At 44.4% G+C, this 20,216-nt stretch overlaps 1 protein-coding gene across 2 annotated transcripts in view; it reads right to left on the reverse strand.

Moving 5' to 3' along the window:
* The window catches only part of ldlrad4a (low density lipoprotein receptor class A domain containing 4a), a 48,995-nt gene that overhangs the window by 12,550 nt on the left and 16,229 nt on the right, over positions 1 to 20,216 (reverse strand). The window contains exon 3 of one of the 2 annotated variants that reach the window (XM_047050616.1): positions 16,656 to 16,751. In XM_047050616.1, the coding sequence (XP_046906572.1) occupies positions 16,656 to 16,751 (96 nt within the window). Of the gene's footprint in view, positions 1 to 10,336; positions 10,840 to 16,655; positions 16,752 to 20,216 lie in introns of those variants that run through there. The other variant, XM_047050617.1, reaches the window with a different exon arrangement.

A 20,216-nucleotide genomic window follows, 5' to 3' on the forward strand; every position in this document is an offset into this window, starting at 1 on the left:
GTGGGTCCAAGGAGTTTTGTTTGAGCATTGCAAGATTCCGAGCAGAGATCTGGAGGCATCTAGAATTCCACATATTTTCCATGTGGGCTTGAAAACATCAAAATGTACTCTATGTACTTAGCCAATAATCAAAATTAGGTTTACGGTATCATCAGCTGCACATTACAAACTATTTGAACTTTTTGCAAAAAAAACGAGATGGAATTACAAAAATAATAGGCAGCAAATGTAATGCTCTTATATTCTTGCTGGGTGAAAGACAGTAGGAATGCTTTTTTTAGTTCCACTGAAATAGCGTTAGATACAATTATAAATCACTAACCCGTTAAGAAGTGGCATCGCACATAGCGTTATGTGACCGTTCAAATGCGGGTCTCACAGCGTAACATCGCATATATGCAATTTCGAACATTGCAACTGAATATTTTCCCATGGACAAAAACTATGCCACAAACGCTTTAGTATGGCTTCTAAATGTACTAATGAGAAGGCTAACAAGTAACACTAGCATGGTAGTAGTATTGCTACGAGTATTATGCTAGCTAACTTAGCCCAGAAGCTAACTAAAGCTAGCTAGCTACAGTTTCTGAAAAATAACTTACGCCTTGGGGACTGTCGGAAATATTTAGAACTTACGTGTCTAAAGTTAAATATTAGTTCATTCCTGGCCAATAGAAAACATACATTACGCACTCACTTTCGTTTTCGAAGTGTGTTACACAACAGCATGCTGTAAGATGGCCTATACTCGTGCATTGCTTGGTATCATTGTTCCCGTATCAAGTGCGGCATATAGTCCAGTGCGGTTTTTACTCAGATTTACAAACTCAAAGCCCCATTCTGGTGGGGTGCAGTTTACAGAAAATGCGTCTTATTTTCCTAAACAGATGGTAAAAACTTTTAGCACAACCACTTAGACCAAGTCATTATCCATACCTGGTAACAAGGTGGTAACAAGCCATGATACCATCAAGTTATATTTTTCAGGTAGCTAATTTGTGCAGGTAAACGTCATGGTGATGGTAATGTTAAAGTATAATTCTGAAAACTTCATCAAGGTGCTATAATAGTTGCTAGGGAGTAACTGAAAAACTGCAATAGTAGTTGATCTACCCATGTTCACATTCTGAACATGGGTAGATCACCTCTCAGTGTAGAGTTGAGCCTGCCATTATAACCTATACACCTTGTCCTAGAAAATATTCAGCCGGCAGGCTCTATGCAACAGTTTCAATTTTATATTTCACATTTGGTTGAGTCATCAACAACTGAGTGCAAAGTATGTACAGCTACTAGTTACTGGCAATCACAAATGTCTTTCTCAGAACAACGTTCTGAAAACATACTGCACATAGAAATGTCATAGCCCAATACAGAAGTAAACTGTGTCTGGTAATGCAAGGTCTAGCTGAGCAACAACATGTCAGACAAAGCAGCATTCAGACAGATAGACTTTAAGGTAGACTGAGGTGGAATAAAAATTTGAGAAGGCACCCAGACCTCAGACACCATTCATTCAAGAGAAATGCAGACACACTGAATGTATTATACACTGCAGGCAGTCACACACAACCACCACTCCAACCCACCCCTAAACAGCAGGTCCTTAGAGGAATGAGGGTCCCACCACAAAAGGGAGTTGGGGAAACAGAGAGGACCATGGCCAATGTCAAGGCTGGGTGACTGCAGAGATATAAGGGACGCAGCTGCTTGTTTCGGAGGGGGGGGGCCCAGTCACACAATCATGCCTGGGTCAATCTCTGTCAGCTCAGTGTCCTTTGACCCCCAAGCATATATCTAAATGGAAGGGACATTGGAAAAAACTAGGGTAGACACAGTAGGGTAGGCGATTCTACACTCGGGGATGTGGTAGGAAATCTTACATCCCTGACTGACATCATCCTGCCAGTAAAAGATGCTCAGTGTAATACTGAACGAGGATTGGAACCTTTACTAAACCCAGACATCGAACCCACTTCTGTTACTTGGTTTCACCCTACTTTCCCTGAATGAAATTCTCTCTCTGTATGTGAAAACCTCGACCCAGTCACCCATCATCTGTCTGCCTTTTTCCCCACCTCCTCATATTTTCACCCCTCTCTTGAATTTTTCTGTCTTTTCTATTGAGTAAAACCACTAACACCAAAGAGGGATACAATACCAGAGACAGGTTTGACAGCTGACCTTAGTTGTCAGCTCATACACCTCCCCCTTCCTCCTCCTCTCTGCCAGCCCCTCTATGCATTAGGGTATTAAAAAGATCTACATTACGGCTGGTCTGGGACCGTTAAAACCTCAGCTTTGATGGCCTTCCCCTGTCTGGGTTCTCCAGACCTGGAGAATCAATCACAGATGGAGAGGGGCAATGGAAGATGGGAGAGCGTGGAGAGATGATGTAGGGAGGAGAACTGGTATGAGAGAGAGAGGGGAAAGAACGGATGTGGAAACTGAAACATGATAAGGGAATAACTTGACCGTGAAAACTATTTATTTTTCAGTTAAATTTCACACCCTTCCATACTTACACTTAATAAGTATTATACAATTCTTGGACAATTATACTGTAGGAGTTGAGAGGAACCAAAACACCATGCATAATGTTCTTCATCGTATCAACCCACTGAGATGCATTGGAAAGCCAAATGGTATATTTTGATAGGTACAAAGGCATATGCCATCGCATTTCAAATGTACCGTTTGCAGAATTTTCACACATAAGCTGGCTAGCTAATGCATAAATAATGCTAATAATGTACATTACAACTTTAGAAGGCTTAAACTTTCGTTTTTATTAAAAGTTTGTATGTAAGGCTAATGTAATTTTCCTTAAAGGACCAGTGACTGGAATTTTCCTTGGACAAAGTGCCATATTAATCCAAAGATTGAGGTTTAGCCATTCATAGACAAAGAGTAAAACAAATTACTGCCAGAAAAGATTCTTAATTGGTATTTTATCTGATAATTCTGTCAGACATTACATATATATATTTTATTTTTCAGGAGGGCAGGAGGCCCCTCCTTGAGTCACCACCTTACCGCGGTGGAGGGGTTTGCGTGTCCTAGTGATCCTGGAAGCTATGTTGTCGGGGGCTTCATGCCCCTGGTAGGGTCACCCAAGGCAAACAGGTTCCAGGTGAAAGACCAGACAAAGAGTGGCTCAAAAAACCAACCATGAAGAAATACAACAATGGTTCTCAGTTGCCCCTGCCCGGAAGCGGGTCACCGGGGCCCCCCCCTGGAGCCAGGCCCGGGGGTGGGGCTCGATGGCGAGCGCCTGGTGGCCGGGCCTTTTCCCATGGGGCCCGGTCGGGCACAGCCCGAAGAGACAACGTGGGACCCTCTTCCAGTGGGCTCACCATCCGCAGGAGGGGTCATGGGGGTCGGGTGCAGTGTGAGACGGGCGGCGGCCGAAGGCGGGGGCCTTGGCGGTCCGATCCTCGGCTGCAAAAGTTAGCTTTAGGGACGTGGAACGTCACCTCGCTGGCGGGAAAGGAGCCTGAGCTGGTGCGCGAGGTAGAGAGTTTCCGGCTAGATATAGTCGGCCTCGCCTCGACGCACAGCGTGGGCTCCGGAACCAGTCTCCTTGAGAGGGGCTGGACTCTCTTCCACTCTGGAGTTGCCCTTGGTGAGAGGCGTCGAGCTGGGGTGGGAATACTGGTTTCCCCTCGGTTCGGCGCCTGTACATTGGGGTTCACCCCGGTGGACGAGAGGGTAGCCTCCCTCCGCCTTCGGGTGGGGGGACGGGTCCTCACTGTCGTTTGTGCTTATGCACCAAACGGCAGCTCAGAGTACCCACCCTTTTTGGAGTCTCTGGGGGGGGTGCTGGAAAGCGCTCCTCCTGGGGATTCCCTCGTCCTCCTGGGGGACTTCAATGCTCATGTGGGCAATGACAGTGAGACCTGGAGGGGCGTGATTGGGAGGAACGGCCCCCCCGATCTGAACCCGAGTGGTGTTTTGTTGTTGGACTTCTGTGCTAGACACGGTTTGTCCATAACGAACACCATGTTCAAGCATAAGGGTGTCCATATGTGCACCTGGCACCAGGACACCCGAGGTCTCAGTTCGATGATCGACTTTGTAGTCGTGTCATCGGACTTGGGGCCGCATGTCTTGGACACTCGGGTGAGGAGAGGGGCGGAGCTGTCAACTGATCACCACCTGGTGGTGAGTTGGCTTCGATGGTGGGGGAGGACGCCGGTCAGGCCTGGCAGGCCCAAACGTAATGTGAGGGTCTGCTGGGAACGTCTGGCGGAACCCTCTGTCAGAAGGAGCTTCAACTCCCACCTCCGGGAGAGCTTCGATCATGTCTCGGGGGGGGCCGGGGACATTGAGTCCGAATGGGCCATGTTCCGGGCCTCCATTGTTGAAGCGGCTGACCGGAGCTGCGGCCGCAGGGCGGTCGGTGCATGTCGCGGCGGTAACCCTCGGACCCGGTGGTGGACTCCGGAGGTGAGGGATGCCGTCAAGCTGAAGAAGGAGGCCTATCGGACTTTATTGGCTGGTAGGACTCCAGAGGCAGCTGATGTGTACCGGCAGGCCAAGCGGAACGCGGCTTTGGCGGTCGCGGAGGCAAAAACCCGGGCATGGGAGGAGTTCGGCGAGGCCATGGAGAATGACTTCCGAACGGCTTCAAAAAGGTTCTGGACCACCATCCGGCGGCTCAGGAGGGGGAAGCAGTGCTCTGTCAACACTGTATACGGTGGGGATGGTGCGCTGCTGACCTCGACGGGGGACGCCCTGGATCGGTGGAAGGAATACTTCGAAGACCTCCTTAATTCCACCAACACGCTTTCCGACGTGGAGGCAGAGTCTGGGGACATCGGGGGGGGCCCTTCTATCTCTGGGGCTGAGGTCGCCGAGGTGGTTGAAAAGCTCCGCGGTGGCAGGGCCCCTGGGGTGGATGAGGTCCGCCCGGAGTTCCTTAAGGCTCTGGATGTTGTAGGGCTGTCTTGGTTGACACGACTCTGCAACATCGCGTGGACATCGGGGACAGTGCCTCTGGACTGGCAGACCGGGGTGGTGGTTCCCCTCTTTAAAAAGGGGGACCGGAGGGTGTGCTCCAACTTTAGGGGGATCACACTCCTCAGCCTCCCTGGGAAAGTCTATTCAGGGGTCCTGGAGAGGAGGGTCCGTCGGATTGTCGAACCTCGGATTCAGGAGGAGCAATGTGGTTTTCGTCCTGGCCGTGGAACAGTGGACCAGCTTTATACCCTCCGCGGAGTCCTGGAGGGTACATGGGAGTTCGCCCAACCAGTCTACACATGTTTTGTGGATTTGGAAAAGGCGTTCGACCGTGTCCCTCGGGGGCTCATGTGGGGGGTGCTCCGAGAGTACGGGGTACCGGATTTCCTGATCGGGGCTGTCCGGTCCCTGTACGACCGGTGCCAGAGTTTGGTCCGCATTGCCGGTAGTAAGTCGAACTTGTTTCCGGTGAGGGTTGGACTCCGCCAGGGCTGCCCTATGTCACCGATTCTGTTCATTACCTATATGGACAGAATTTCTAGGCGCAGCCAGGGTGTTGAGGGGGTCCGGTTTGGTGACCTCAGGATCGGGTCGCTGCTTTTTGCGGATGATGTGGTCCTGTTGGCTTCATCGGGCCGTGACCTTCAGCTCTCACTGGAGCGGTTCGCAACCGAATGTGAAGCGGCTGGGATGCGAATCAGCACCTCCAAATCTGAGGCCATGGTAATCGACCGGAAAAGGGTGGAGTGCCATCTCCGGGTCGGGGAGGAGATCCTGAACCAAGCGGAGGAGTTCAAGTATCTCGGGGTCTTGTTCACGAGTGAGGGAAGAATGGAGCGCGAGGTCGACAGGCGGATCGGTGCGGCGTCCGCAGTGATGCGGGCTCTGCATCGGTCCGTCGTGGTGAAGAAGGAGCTGAGTCGAAAGGCGAAGCTCTCTATTTACCAGTCGATCTACGTTCCTACCCTCACCTATGGTCACGAACTATGGGTAGTGACCGAAAGAACGAGATCGCGAATACAAGCGGCCGAAATGAGCTTTCTCCGTAGGGTGTCCGGGCTCTCCCTTAGAGATAGGGTGAGAAGCTCGGTCATCCGGGAGGGGCTCAGAGTAGAACCGCTGCTCCTCCGCGTCGAGAGGAGCCAGCTGAGGTGGCTCGGGCATCTGATTAGGATGCCTCCTGGACGCCTCCCTGGTGAGGTGTTCCGGGCACGTCCCACTGGGAAGAGGCCCCGGGGAAGACCCAGGACACGCTGGAGGGACTATGTCTCTCAGCTGGCCTGGGAACGCCTTGGGGTCCCCCAGGAAGAGCTGGCGGAAGTGGCCGGGGGGAGGGAAGTCTGGGCCTCCCTGCTTAGGTCGCTGCCCCCGCGACCCGATCCCCGGACAAGCGGCAGATGACGACGACGACGAGGAGGGCACTTGAAAGCATTTGCGTGTGGTTTAAACAACAGTACAGTACAGCACTATTAAACTAAAAACGTTGTCTCTACTCTCTAGCACCAAACCCTTATCAAGTGAGCGAAAGTGAGATATTCAAGGAACATGTGTCAAAACACACATAATTCATAAAAGCAAACACTACTTATTGAGATTGAGTTAATCCAGAATCACAAGTCTATACACAGCCCCTTTTAAGAAATCAATAATTGAGTTTAATTTGGTTATGAATGTTTTAATATTGTAGTTCTATTTGTACTAGAATCAGAATGAGCTTTATTTGCCATGTAAGTTCACACAAACAAGGAATTTACTGTGGCAGGAAGGTGCATACGATAAACATTTACGAATCTTAAATAATGTACAATAGTCAAAAAGAAATCTAAACACTACTATACAATGTAAAATTGAAAATAAGATATAAAATAAGCAATGTGCAATAAGTGTTAGATGGATTTATAAATAAATGTGTTAATGACAGTAGGAGTCCTTAGCTTTGTTGTTGAGGCGTTGCTGCGGATACTACATAGAGACAACAGCTAAATACACTCTTGCTTTAAAGAGAAAGTACATAACTACTTAAGGGTTAGCAATGGTTTCTTCTTTCCCTGATCATTTAGATTATCAAACATAACTAGCAGTTAACAGCATATAGTATAGAAAACCTGGTATTTCCATTAGTGCAGAAAGTGGACAGTTCTGGTTAACACGGTTGTTTAGAAAAGATACATATAGTAATGTTCCAATCTACACCCAAGTGTCAACGCAAAGTCTGCCAGTGGAGAATAGGTAGACTGTGCCAAGTTGATGCTGGGATCAGATATTGAGGAGACTAGTGTGTTTTTGTCCCCCAACGTATTGGTTTCAACCAAGCTGCAGGGGCAAGCCAAAAAACAGACTCATATCCTGTTTCCTCATTCTGCAGTTGGAATTAGCTGCAACCCCAGCGGAGATGGATGGCTCACACAAACAAGTCTCAGTATGGGAGTGGAGTGTGTGTGTATCTACATTCACTTGTGCTTAATGTGTGAGTGTGTGTAAAAGAGTGTGTGTGTGTGTGTGTGTGTGTCTTTGTAGGTCTGGAAAAGCACGTAAAAACTATTCTCAAACCACTGAACGGTAGAGAGCCGTCCCCATATTAAGATATCTCCTTCACTTACCGCAGAATGCTATTAATAGCATGTTCCTGTTTTCTCTGAAAATGGCTGCGAGCTACAAGACTTTTGGCAGATAAGATAAGCACATCTTACTAAAATAAACAAGTATTGGGCCTGCGTACTGTGTATTGCTTTTTAGTGTGCTTCCCAACCAACATCCTACACCATACTTGTGCTGCCAGATGAGAATCAGCATTTCTAAATCCTGAGTCCTGGAGATGTAGGAGTATGCAATGTTACTCATGGATTCGTAGACTAGAAGATCTATCTTGAATGCAAATGCAACCTGCAACTGCCGAAACACATTGTCACGTGTCCAATACTGATGGAAAAGTTCAATGGTATTTTGCTTGTGCAATTTACTCCAACCAAGTTACTGCCTGGCATTCTACAACAACATAACCCTAACCCTCAAATTTCCCTTGTTTTCATTGACATATTTAATATGTCATGCAGGCAAGGGAAACCAATGCTGAGGGGAGATTATATAGTAATTGCAATAATTCATACTCCTCCAACTTTTGTATTCAATAGAAAATGTAAACTTTAAAATACTTAAAACTAAATTTTTCTTGGCACCTGGGTTATTTGTGGGGGAGGCCCTAATTCTGTTCTTTGATTGGACTAAGCCTTCCTGATAACACTGCCTTTTTATTTTGAATCTCTTTCTCAGTTTTACCATTATAAAGACACATAACACGTTATGACTCCATGTGAAATTACAACTGTCTAGCCTAAACACCGCTTGCCAAGGATATTACACTGTAAGCTACAACCTATAATGCCAGTTGGAAGTGTTTTGTTTATGTATGTTTCTGATATGTAATGACTGTGCATATGAACTGATAAATAAAAATGGCTGACACATCTGCAAAAACAGGACCTATAGGAAATAGCGCCTTCTCACCAATGGGAATAAGAAACTCCAAACTAACAGAATAGGCATTGAATACAAGTTAATATAACATTGACTCAAAATAAAGTCATAAAAAAAATATATGCGTAAATATGTAAGAACTTCAAAGAGATCCGTTTTCGGTTATTTATAGTACAATTTAAAAAAAAAAAAGCATAAAATTGGGCAAACATTTTGTTAAACATAAGATGTAAGTACATTAGGTTGGGAATTATTGGTTATTCCCACTAGTTCCCTGTAGAAAAGAAAACCAATACACATGCAGATGGCATGAAAATATTGAATGCCATTACTATTGCTTTTTGCTCACTGCAGCTGTGAAGTGCGCAATCAAGATAGAAAAGGAAAGTAGCGTTGGCCAATAGCCTATCAGTGAAAACTGTAATCTGTGTCCCATACCAATGTATTTTACTGAGGAGCAGGGCAGGGCTGCCTTAAGACTGGTTTTCATGCTGTGTCAATGATTGCCATACTAAATGTGTCTCACTGCTAGGCCATGCACAGGCCTCACTGCAGTGAGTTGAGGACTCAGCTTGAGTCCCTTTCAGATGAAGCAAATGTATGTCTGGCTATCATATGCTACACAAAGGTACCTTTGAATAAAAAATATGTATATAATGTAAGATATTTCTGTAATTCAGGCAGCATAGCCTATGTCGGCTACTTCCACATGCACACCGCTGTGGAATATATTTACATGTTTACTAACCAGGTTTATATCTCTACCTTTGTGTTCCAGCCTGTGACTAATTAGTCTACATATGTGCCTAGACAACATTTTCCAGGCTAACTTTTTCAAATACTGTATCAGAAGATTGGAGGGGGTATTCCTGGAGAGTATTCTTTAGAAAATAAAAGATGAATACTTCGAATTATTTAAATAAGTTAAAACGTTGTTAATTAAGTTAAATATATCAATCTATTTCAAATCCAGTATGCACCACGTATTTCACATTCATTCCATAGCCGAACAAAAGTGTGTCTCGTAGACTCCATTTAAAAAGATAACATATTTGGCCCTGACGCGCACACTAACACACGCACTTTTATACACACACACACAAACACACAGTCCCGGTGAGAGACCCATTAGTTCCCATGCTCATTATTGCTGGCCCTTTGTCCTGCTAGTGATTCAGACAGCCCATATCCCCGTCTGGACGCTTGCTTAGGCAAGACGGTCTGACGATGTGGGGGAAGGGTGAACTGACGGTGAATTAGTCTGGCAGTTCCAGACTGGTAACCTATTTCCGTCGTTTAGACGACTTGGTAGCAGGAGAGATATGCTCTATATTCTTATGTCAATACTTCTGTGTACAGAAGCATACTTCTAATAAATGGTTTAAGTATTTTTTTTTTAATATGGGAGTACGCCAACTTAAGACTGCAGGAGTTTGGCGATTGTCTGCGTAAGCAATCGTTTCACAGCAGAGCCGCAATTTTATACGGAAAACCTATGAAGGATTTTAACCATGAAACATAGCAGAAAGAAAGCTATAAGTTTGCACAGCACACAAAAGAAAATATATTTTACCAACACAGTAATAGTGAAAACTAAATTACAATTGGTGTCGCCAATTATTCTAGCACCGATAAGCTAAAAAGCAATGCCGCCTGTTTTAGTCAAAGCACCATTGCTATGCTTGACCAAAATTACAGGATATGAAATGTAAAAAAATCGCAATACGACTATAGAAATGAATCTTCACATGAGGTTTTAAGCTAGGCTATAAAGTACGCTACAATGTCGGAAAGCAATAGGTTACATGGCTCCTAAATGGTGTTGAAATAAATACGCAAATAGGTTACATTTGTGACAGTTCTAATATTTTACAATCCAAACAAGGTTACGATTACTTACATATATCCATCCCCTGTGGCTGGGATCCGGTGCAGTTGCAGGAGCAAATGACATTGGAGTTTGAGTTGATGGAGCTGCCCGGGACCGTTATGTTTTGCATGGGGCTTAGGAGTAAAGGAACGCCGGTGAACAGCCGCCGGCAGCGGCCCTATTACGGGAGGACAACTTGTACAGCAGCCCGCTGTCAGAGCAGGCCTCTATCGTTCCACATTTTCACGGCATTCTAGTTCCTTGCCGATATTGCCGCTACAGTTGTTACCTATGGCAAGAAGATACTCCGCATCTTGACGTCTTAACGATTTTCCAGTGCTCCCCTCGAATTCATTCAAAAGAATGGTTCACTGTTACGTGTAGTCGATATGGGCAGGCTTTACTCCCCCTCCCCTCCTCGATCACTTCTAAACGGGGAGCGGTTGCAGTTAGACATGGGGGTGGGGGAGAGGGAATCTAGTAGACTCGTAGTGAGGGAGAGACTGGTGGTGACAATGGCGGTGAAAGAGGGGCTGGTCTGGCCACTGTGAGCGCAGGCGTTTAGAATTACACACACTCATTAAAGGCAGCCACGACCAATCAAGGCATGCATTTGAAGAAGCTAACCTTGGGCTGACCCCGCTGTTTAGCGGATATCCAGCAGATGTGGTGGACCATCTCACAACTAAACTGTTTACCCTCTACAAATACTCAAAGAACACAAGCAGTTTGAAAGAAACCACAGCAAATAGTCCAAATAATAAAGGAAATAAAGACACATTTGATATGCAAAAGTATTTGTTTTTTGTTGTCGTTGTTGTTTTTTTTATAGACATGGGTCCCAAAAGTCAAATGCTGTTTTAAAATATATGAGCATGTCTTTCTTTGGAAAGCAACAAACTGTATTATATCATATTTTTTCTTAAAAATGTTTAGAGAGGTTTACCAAATGCAATGTTCTGTTCAACTTCTCTTACAAATGCAGATTGTACATCCCCTCCAAGCTCCCCCACACCACTCCAGTCAAATGATTTAGCACATACAGGAAAGGAATCCCAGACTGTAGGTCAAGACTACAGGCAGACAACATTCCCCAATGAATACCAAATACACCTTACCTGTATGTCCCATATACAGAGACGTGTCAAGAAAACTGCTTTAAAACATGACATAAAAACATCCCAGTTTGTTGCTTTTAAATATAATATTTGTAAATGTGTAATATGTAGGTAAATAAACATATTCAAATAATGCTCATCAGTTGTTTTCGAATGATGAACAATGTATTTGACCCTTATATAGGTCACTATTCTAAAGAATTGTACACAGATCTACAATCAGCTTGGCTCCCTATATCATAGACAGTGCCACATATGTGAGTAACACCAAACAGACCCAAGACCAGTGTCAAACTTTGAACAGTCGCCACCTAGTGCAAGAGATGGCATTACGCAACACTATTATGATAAGCGCTAATGCAGACACAGGCACAGGGAACACAAAGTTAAGGACGTTTTCACCCCCCATTGTCACCCTTCTAAACGATTGGTTATCATGTGTTCAATTACAATATGATATTCAGTTATTTTGGTGAGACAACATACTCTCTCTGAGTTCCTCAGTCAGAGGGTTGAGTCTGTTATGACCAGACAGCAAATTTTCATAATAAACAACATGCTTCTTCCTCAAAGATGCACAAGCAGACTAACATTGTGACCATGAGAGATACAATCGACCAGAAAGTCATCTTTACAAAGCTCTGTTCCCTCCACATATATATATGGACTTGTAGTCAGACAGGAGGACAAGAACTGTGATTTAACCAGCTCGATCTGCTTAACCTAGAATCTCTTTGCCTTCCCTCTTTTAAAGACTAGATGCCAAGCTGATTAGCAAAGAAAAGAATTTATCACTATGGAGGCCGACTTCAGAAACACAGCAATAGCTACATTCATGTAAGCACACATCTAAGGGACACACACAAACATGCACACACTAGCCCTCCGTCTAGACCAGACAAAGTAAGGGGATGGAGAGAGGGGTGTGGGAGAGACCAGACAGAAAGGCAAAGCAGTCAATAGTTAGAGTCAGTATCTTGGGTTAATGAACAACCCCACAGCCAAACATTAATGTCGTTTTTTTTTTTTACCGGAAAATGGCTGCATTGCAGAGGGGGACAACGTAGCTACATAGTTGCTACCGGAGATAATAGAAGAAGTGGAGTAGGCTATTCTCTTTAGATTACAGAAGTGTTGCAAAGTACTTCATTGGTCCCTGGGGGAAACTTGTACTGTTACCATATACACACACGCAAATACAAAATGTACAAATAATAAGATCAAACAAAAAGTTAGAATATGCATTAGTGCACATAAAAAGTAGGTAGTAGGAGTCCTTTCCATGCCAAGCGAGTGCAAAACATGACAAAGTTGTACAGTTTATGCAACCTGGCAGACAAATGAGCTAGGGCGTCCTCCGGCCACGGTCTAAAACAGTGTATGCATATATCAAGGCAGAGTATGACTTCCCAGAGGGAATTGAACCCTTGACCTTGACGTCTCAACTATGTCTCTATTAGCCTAACAAAGCATATAGCTGCAGTTCTAATGCAGTAGGGCATGCACTGCATAGTAACTGTAGTCATTCATTGTGTGGAAAGGGGGGGGGGGGGGGAGTATAGAGTGAGGAGAGCCGCATGGGCACAACATCAGACAGGTCAGCTGAAGTACACTCAGACACTGCCGTCTCTGCAGTTTCCTGCTCTCAGGATGCAGTAAGCAGAACTGCCCTGAAAAATGCTGTGGTGAATAGGCAGGGGGAAGGCAGACGCACTCACAAACATACCAACTGCCCTATAAAAAGCTGTGGTGAACAGTGCGGGGGAGGACACACACACACCACCCACACATCCCCACAGTCTTGTTCTGTTTTTTTCAGTTGCTCACAGACTTTGTCGCTAGGTGCACCATTGCTCCTGGCAACCATTAGCCATCTCTAGACCGACAGGTACTAGATGGCCATGCTGCAAATGGCAGAATTTAAGACACTGACAGAGGCATTGGTTCTTAATCAATGGGCTTTAGAGCTGAAAGGCTATTTAGTTATAAATAAAACACATCTTTCCCATCTAGTATGCCTGTTTCAAAGGTGAGAATTCAACTATCGACCCTATACACATAATGACCCCAGTTGAGTGCATGAGCATCTGTATGGATTTAAAAAAACAACCTTTTCTACTTCCATATATTCTCATAAACACTACACTTTGTGAAAGATGACATTAGATGACATTGCAAAGATCTGCAGACAGACACTCAACAGACCATTAATGTATTCAGCAACCTTATTTCTTACAGCAGTGAAGTGTGATGATTGCTTGTATAAAACTGTGAAGAGCAGTTGCACAAGCAACTTTGAAACCGCCGTCTCAGAAAAGTGCCTTCATCAGCCTGTGTTCTCGCTCTCTCATTTGTTGTATCTTTTTCTGAGAGATAGAACAGGGGAGGAGGGGAGGGAGGAATAGTTGCCTCTGTCCTGCCGAAACTCGCCCCCCACAGCCTCATTTGTACCGCACACGGGCCCACACACACACACACAGAAAATTACTTTGCAAGGCAGAAGAAACGAGGATGAGCAATTTTAAGTGCTGTCTAAAATTGACAAACACACAAGGCCGCAGAGAAGGCATATACACACATGAAAACACAGACACTAAAGTTTTTCCGTCATACTGTACACGCACAGATTAACATCGTTTGAACCCTTGGTCACATAACATGAGCACCTCTCCTTAGGTGGCATTTTATTGCTTTGTGGGTTAGATTCTGCGAGACAATGATCTCGCAATGGACTGTTCTGTCTGGAACAGTCAGCAAGCCATACCTGTGGGTGTCTGTCTCTCTGTGCAACTGTGTGTCTGCATGAGGTTCAGCACAGGGTCGAGCATCATGTGGGGCAGGACGAGCATTGAAAATAATACGGATTTTATTGAACGGACATTGGAACAGCCACTGACAGACAACCCAACGTTAAAACCTTCCAGCTCTGACAACTGTGTCAAAGACAGAAAGGATTTAGAGGTTGCAAGGTCGTTGTTACAGGAGATGGAAAAGTCTCTCCACATTGAGTTGCTAAAAGCAAGTGTCTGCAACTGTCTCTTGATGAAAATAAATTTAAAAAAGGTGATGTTTCTGCCATTTATAATAAGAAAATAAATTTTAAAAAGGTGATGTTTCTGCCATTTATAATAAGAAATCCTTGACATTCATAGGCCCTTTACCAAGGACATGAACTAGTTGACGCAAGTTTTGGTCTTACAATGTTTTCAGGACTAGGACAAAAAGTGGATTGAGCCATTTGACTAATGCACCTTTAGCTCACAAAACCTATCCCTAACCATCCATTCGGTTTACAATGAACACTGAACATTAGCGGTAAGTAGTTAGCCGTAAGCCGAAATTGTAATGCATTTCGTGTTTACCCTCTTCCTAACCTTATTGGCATTCTGGTGGTTAGCTAGCAAGCCAATTGTCTTTTACAAGCAACTGTAAAGTCACATTTTCTTTCTTTTTTGTTTCACCAGTAAATGGGACTGAATGCAGTAGTTTATGCTGTATACTATGAATTTAACACAGCACAGATGGATGTTTATGAGATTTCTTAGGACTACAAACACTAGAGGTCAATAACATGATACTGCAAGGAAATCATTACATCCCAAACTAGCCCCTCTGTGTTGTTGTCTGGGTCTCGCTCTCTGACGGAAACTAGAGGCTGAGACAGAGGGCATCTGTCTGGATCTCATTTGTCTGTCTGCATTGGGGGAGGAAGAAGGCACTGCAGCAGCCTCCACACAACTCTGTTTGCCATTTGATTTGAGAGAAAGAGAGTGAGAGTGAGTGAGTGCGCGTGTGTGAGAGCAAGCCCCCCCCTGACTCCGAGGCAGTCCTGGGAGACCCTCAACGCTCTCAGACGCATCTTGTCTAGACGCTATTCGTGATCCGTCTGGGTGGCGAGGAGGAAATTAGATTAGATTTCTCTGCAAACCCCACACCCTCCCATATCCCTTGTGAATCAGTAACAAATCAGGCAAATCACTATTCCAGCAAAAAGGAATCTGACTCACATCATTATCGTGGCAGTTAGACAGCTAAATATTTGAAATGCCTCCGGTGGGTGAGTTCCAGAAGAGTGGCCCTTGTTGAGAGCAAAGAACAGGAACAGAGGGTGTAGTAACCCCCCCCCCTCACCCCTTCAGAAAAACACAATGATTCCAGTCCAACATTAACACAGTTATAGGAAAACAATGAAGGAGTGAGCAAGAAAGATAGAGGGAAAGAAAGAGAGAGCGAAAGAGATGTATAAAACACAGGGAGATAATTAAAGAGTGGGTGAAACAACGTCAAAATGAGAGCTACAGAGAAAGAGGAGAACTGCAGATGGGGGAGGTCGAGCACTCTGCTAGCAAATACAAGCAATAAAACAGGTTATTAGAAAACTGTTCACTTTAAGATTCTTCCAACTTGGATAAAACAAAAACCGCAGAGGCTGATGAATCTTGCTTTGCCTAGCCTAGCCCAAAGACTGCCTTTCCGACTGCTACCAAAATTCGGTAGCCCATTAACTGTACAATCCCTCAATGGTGAGTCTACCTTATGTTCAATGTGCCTCTCAGAATTATCCAACACAATACTAAAAATAAGTTCATAATTACTTATTTAACCAGGCCAAAGGGTGTTAAGATGGATATAAAATGTATTATTGTGGAAAACTGTTGGAAGAAAACTGCCATGTGATGCATCCAAAATAAAAAAATTAAAATGATGATTAAAATGTTACTGTCTAACTAAACATCAAATATCATGCATGTTGAACATATTCAACGGCATTTACTGACAATGTACAGAATTTCTCATGCATATTAATCAGGGGGCTGAAAGGCCCCTGAGGAAAGAGGTGTTTGCCTTGCTTCACTAATCTAGAGAGCACCAGTCTGGTGGGCACATCCACACAGTCCTCAGGGCTCTCACAGAGATGGTACATTTTGACCTGCCATGACCCTGTCTCACCCTGTTCCTCTTGCCTCACTCACCTCACCAACAGAGATAAACACGGGGGAAAGCAGGGGGAAAGCGATGGGATAAATGCTTGATTACATCACTCTGCTAGCATGTCTCAAACCGAGAGGAAAGGGGGGAACAAAAAGCCAACTGGGAAAAGATGTGTGTGTGCTTCAATTGGTTGAACACTTCTCACAGGTTTAACAGCTCCCCACGTTAACCGTGGCAGCCGTTATATTCCTATACGTACGCCAAAATGTCAAATATGGCGGGTGGATGTATGTACTCACTCTGCAAGGGGTCCAGTGGGGGTCCCAGGGTGGTTACAGGGGGGCAGTTCTCCTCGTTATGCAGACAGTCACCGCTGGTACAGTGGAACTGGCACTCTACATAATCAGGCAGGGATGGTAGGGTGAAGAATGGAAGAGAGTGGGAGGGAGATTGTTGAGATAGGGAGAATAAAGATAGGAAAATGTAGGGGACACAGACAAAGAAAGGGAAAAGTGATTTAACTTCCTATGTCATCTCTGCCATTTGTTGTTGCAAACCAAGAAAAGCCACACAAACAAAACACACACACAGTATGGATATACATTTGTCACACAATAACCCCAACATCAGCCATCGTTGTTGCAGCTACCCCAGACCAGGGCGTTTAGCTACAAACTGAGCAACACTCGTCTGTCTCTGACCTCTGCTGGCCAGTGTTTAGTGATGAGAAATCGGTCTTCTCAGTGAGGAATGCCTCCTTACACGTTAGAGGGGAGGGTTTCATGAGCAGAACAGCCTGTTCCATCTCTCCTTCTGTCTTTTTTCTTTCTATCTTCATTGCCACTCCATCTTGTGTCGACACACCCTCAACCCTCTTTCTTTATCTGTCTGCTCCTACACATCTCCCTTTCTCTCAACATCTTAAAACCCTTTTCCCTGACTCACTGTTGGAATTGCCAGATTTCTTTATACTGTATGCTCACTGACTAGGTGTTCGAAATGTTCGGTGTCTACAAATGTGAATGTACACGTCTACTACTCTTAATAACTCCTGTCCATCTCTCATTCCCTCTCATCCTCCTTACCACACCCCATCCCATTTCTGTCTGTTGCTCCCCCCAATAATTGGTGCTTGTGAGTAGCAGCGAATGAGGACTTCCAAAACCATAATACCATTCCCTTCTCAGACATAAGTAATGGACAGGAAAAGGAATAAAACAAACTGACATTCCACAAAATTGTCTTCCCTCCACTGTGACAAACATTGTGAAAATAACAAACCATGCCTGTTAATCCTCGTCTTGGAAGACCAAGACAAAAATATCAAATACTGACAAACCCTGTCTTTTATTTTCCACATATAAATATACAGTATGTGCTAGACATACAAGGGTACCTGATTTCACACATTTTATGCACCCCACAAAAACCTTGAAGCTTTCAACCAACTCCTACAGACAAACAAGCACACACACACACACACACACACACACACACAGAGACTGTTCCATCACTAATGAGGTAATACTGTATGTACAGGCCATGGACACCTAGGCAGATCGCCTGACTCATTTGAACTGAGGGAGGCTGACAAGTGCAGCTGAATGCCTAACCAGACCTGTCCTCACTTTCCTCTCTCTGCTCCTTGTCCCCCCACCCACCTCACACAGCTCAAGTTAACCGCTAGTTAACCTTGCAGGTATTGATCATTTTCTGCCTCCATCCTACTGCTTTCATTGTTTCTTTTGCACCTTTGTTTCTTTCAGAAAGGAAAGTGGGCAGTGGATTTTTTTGTATTTCCAATGTTTTTTCGGAGAGAGTGGGTTGTGTATTATTTCCATGTTGACGCGGTTCACAGATATGCAGAAGGATAACAACACAGAGGAGACATAAGATTCAGGATACAATCTTGGTTGATCTAAGGTGGCGGCCAATGAGTGTGCACAGTAACAGCAGACATAACTGGTGCCTATTCTAACCCTTCCCAAGCCACTTGACTGTGTTTTATCAGTACAACCATTTAGTTTTTTAAAAGCTCAAACCCTTACCATCCCTTTCTTATAGAACCTGACTACATGTTTCAACAATTAGCAGTTTTCCAAATACAAATGCCAAAATACAGACAAAAAAAGAAAGGAAACCACAATGAAACCTCACATCAAATTACAAACAAAAATAATAATATGACAGAAGTCTGTTGTCTTGCGATGTGACAATGTGCCTTTCGTCACCTTACAGACCTTTAAAGATGTTTATATCATCTAGATTTTTTTCTAAAAGACCTGACCTCTTTATCACACTAGTTGTATGATTGACAGGGTGGACATCCTGAGTGAGGCCTGTGCTGCAGAGCCACTTCATTGGACCGGTACATATTTCCCATCATGCACTCTGACCAGCTGCTATCCAAATCACATGCCTGGGAAATGGGAAGAGAATGTTCCACTGTTTCATTTCCCTTCATAATGAATCAGACTCTAGAACATTCTCAGCCATGCTTAGCTTGGCTCAACTTGGCTCGAAAGTCTGACCAGTTGTTTAAACAATCTATTCTACCTCATAGCTCTCTCAGGAATGGGCTTGGAAGGCTGAGTCCTAATTTCCACTCTCCAAAGTTTCAGTTCAACATCAGATATTAAAATTGCATACTGGGGTGTAGTCTATGCTCAGTCTGTATTTGGCAAAGCTATAGTTCCAAAATCACATTTTATGGAAAGGGGACTGTTTGCTTTTAAGTCGGGATTCATACATAAAATTAATATAATGCATTTTGTCTTCTATATCATGGCTGTTGGAACCAACAAATGGCTCCAGAGTTCCATCTAAACTCTACAGTCACGTGAAAAATGCTAATGCTAATAAGTCAGTATTAAGAACATTTTGTATGTTGCTCATGCAATTTACCCGGAAGTTGTAGGTCCAACTCCACCATAAGTGTAGTAATTTAATCATTTGGATGGTCCTTAAGCCAATCAGGTGCCCAATGGTACAAACAGGGATTTTTCACTGAGGCTGAGAAGAATTTGACGACGTAAGGATTGAAAAACATACATTCATCGAGACATTCTGTTTGTATACCGCATCGAAGGATTACAAAATGTTAGTCAGTGCATTGTCTGGGGTCAACTGGTGTCTAAAGAACACCGAAGCAGTGCAATGCCAAGTTCACTGACCTCAGACAGAGGAGCAAGAGAAAGTTGTCAGACACAGTGTGAGCACCAGTGGAGGAGGAGGCTACCTTTACCCTCACAACAAAAGGTGGGGTTTGGAGAGATAGAGGTGCGATAGAGGGAGTCAGGTGGCTGAGCGGGTAGAGCATCGGGCTAGTAATCTGAAGGTTGCCAGTTCGATTCCAGGCCGGTACAACATGATGTTGTGTCCTTGGGCAACGCACTTCACCCTACTTGCCTTGGGGAGTATGTCCCTGTACTTACTGTAAGTCGCTCTGGATAAGAGCGTCTGCTAATGACTAAATGTAATGTAATGTACTTGAACAAGAATGATTAATACCTAATTTCTGTACTGTACTTACAATACATTTCCTATATTATAGAAGTTGTAGTTGATTGATATGCAAAAGTGCCAATAATTGTGTGTATAAAGTGTCAACTGTACTTGAACAAGAATGTTTAATACCTAATTTCTGTACTGTACTTACAATACATTTCCTATATTATAGAAGTTGTAGTTGATTGATATGCAAAAGTGCCAATAATTGTGTGTATAAAGTGTCAACTGATTTGTTTTGTGTCATTTATCAGTCTGAATAATGAATACACTTCAAATCCAAGTCAAACGATTGGTTGATTAATCCTTGCATGCCCCGTAGGCGGGTCCCATAAGCGCTGCTCTCGGTTGGA

The sequence above is a fragment of the Hypomesus transpacificus genome, unplaced genomic scaffold (genome assembly GCF_021917145.1).
Source record: "Hypomesus transpacificus isolate Combined female unplaced genomic scaffold, fHypTra1 scaffold_124, whole genome shotgun sequence".
Taxonomy (NCBI): domain Eukaryota; kingdom Metazoa; phylum Chordata; class Actinopteri; order Osmeriformes; family Osmeridae; genus Hypomesus; species Hypomesus transpacificus.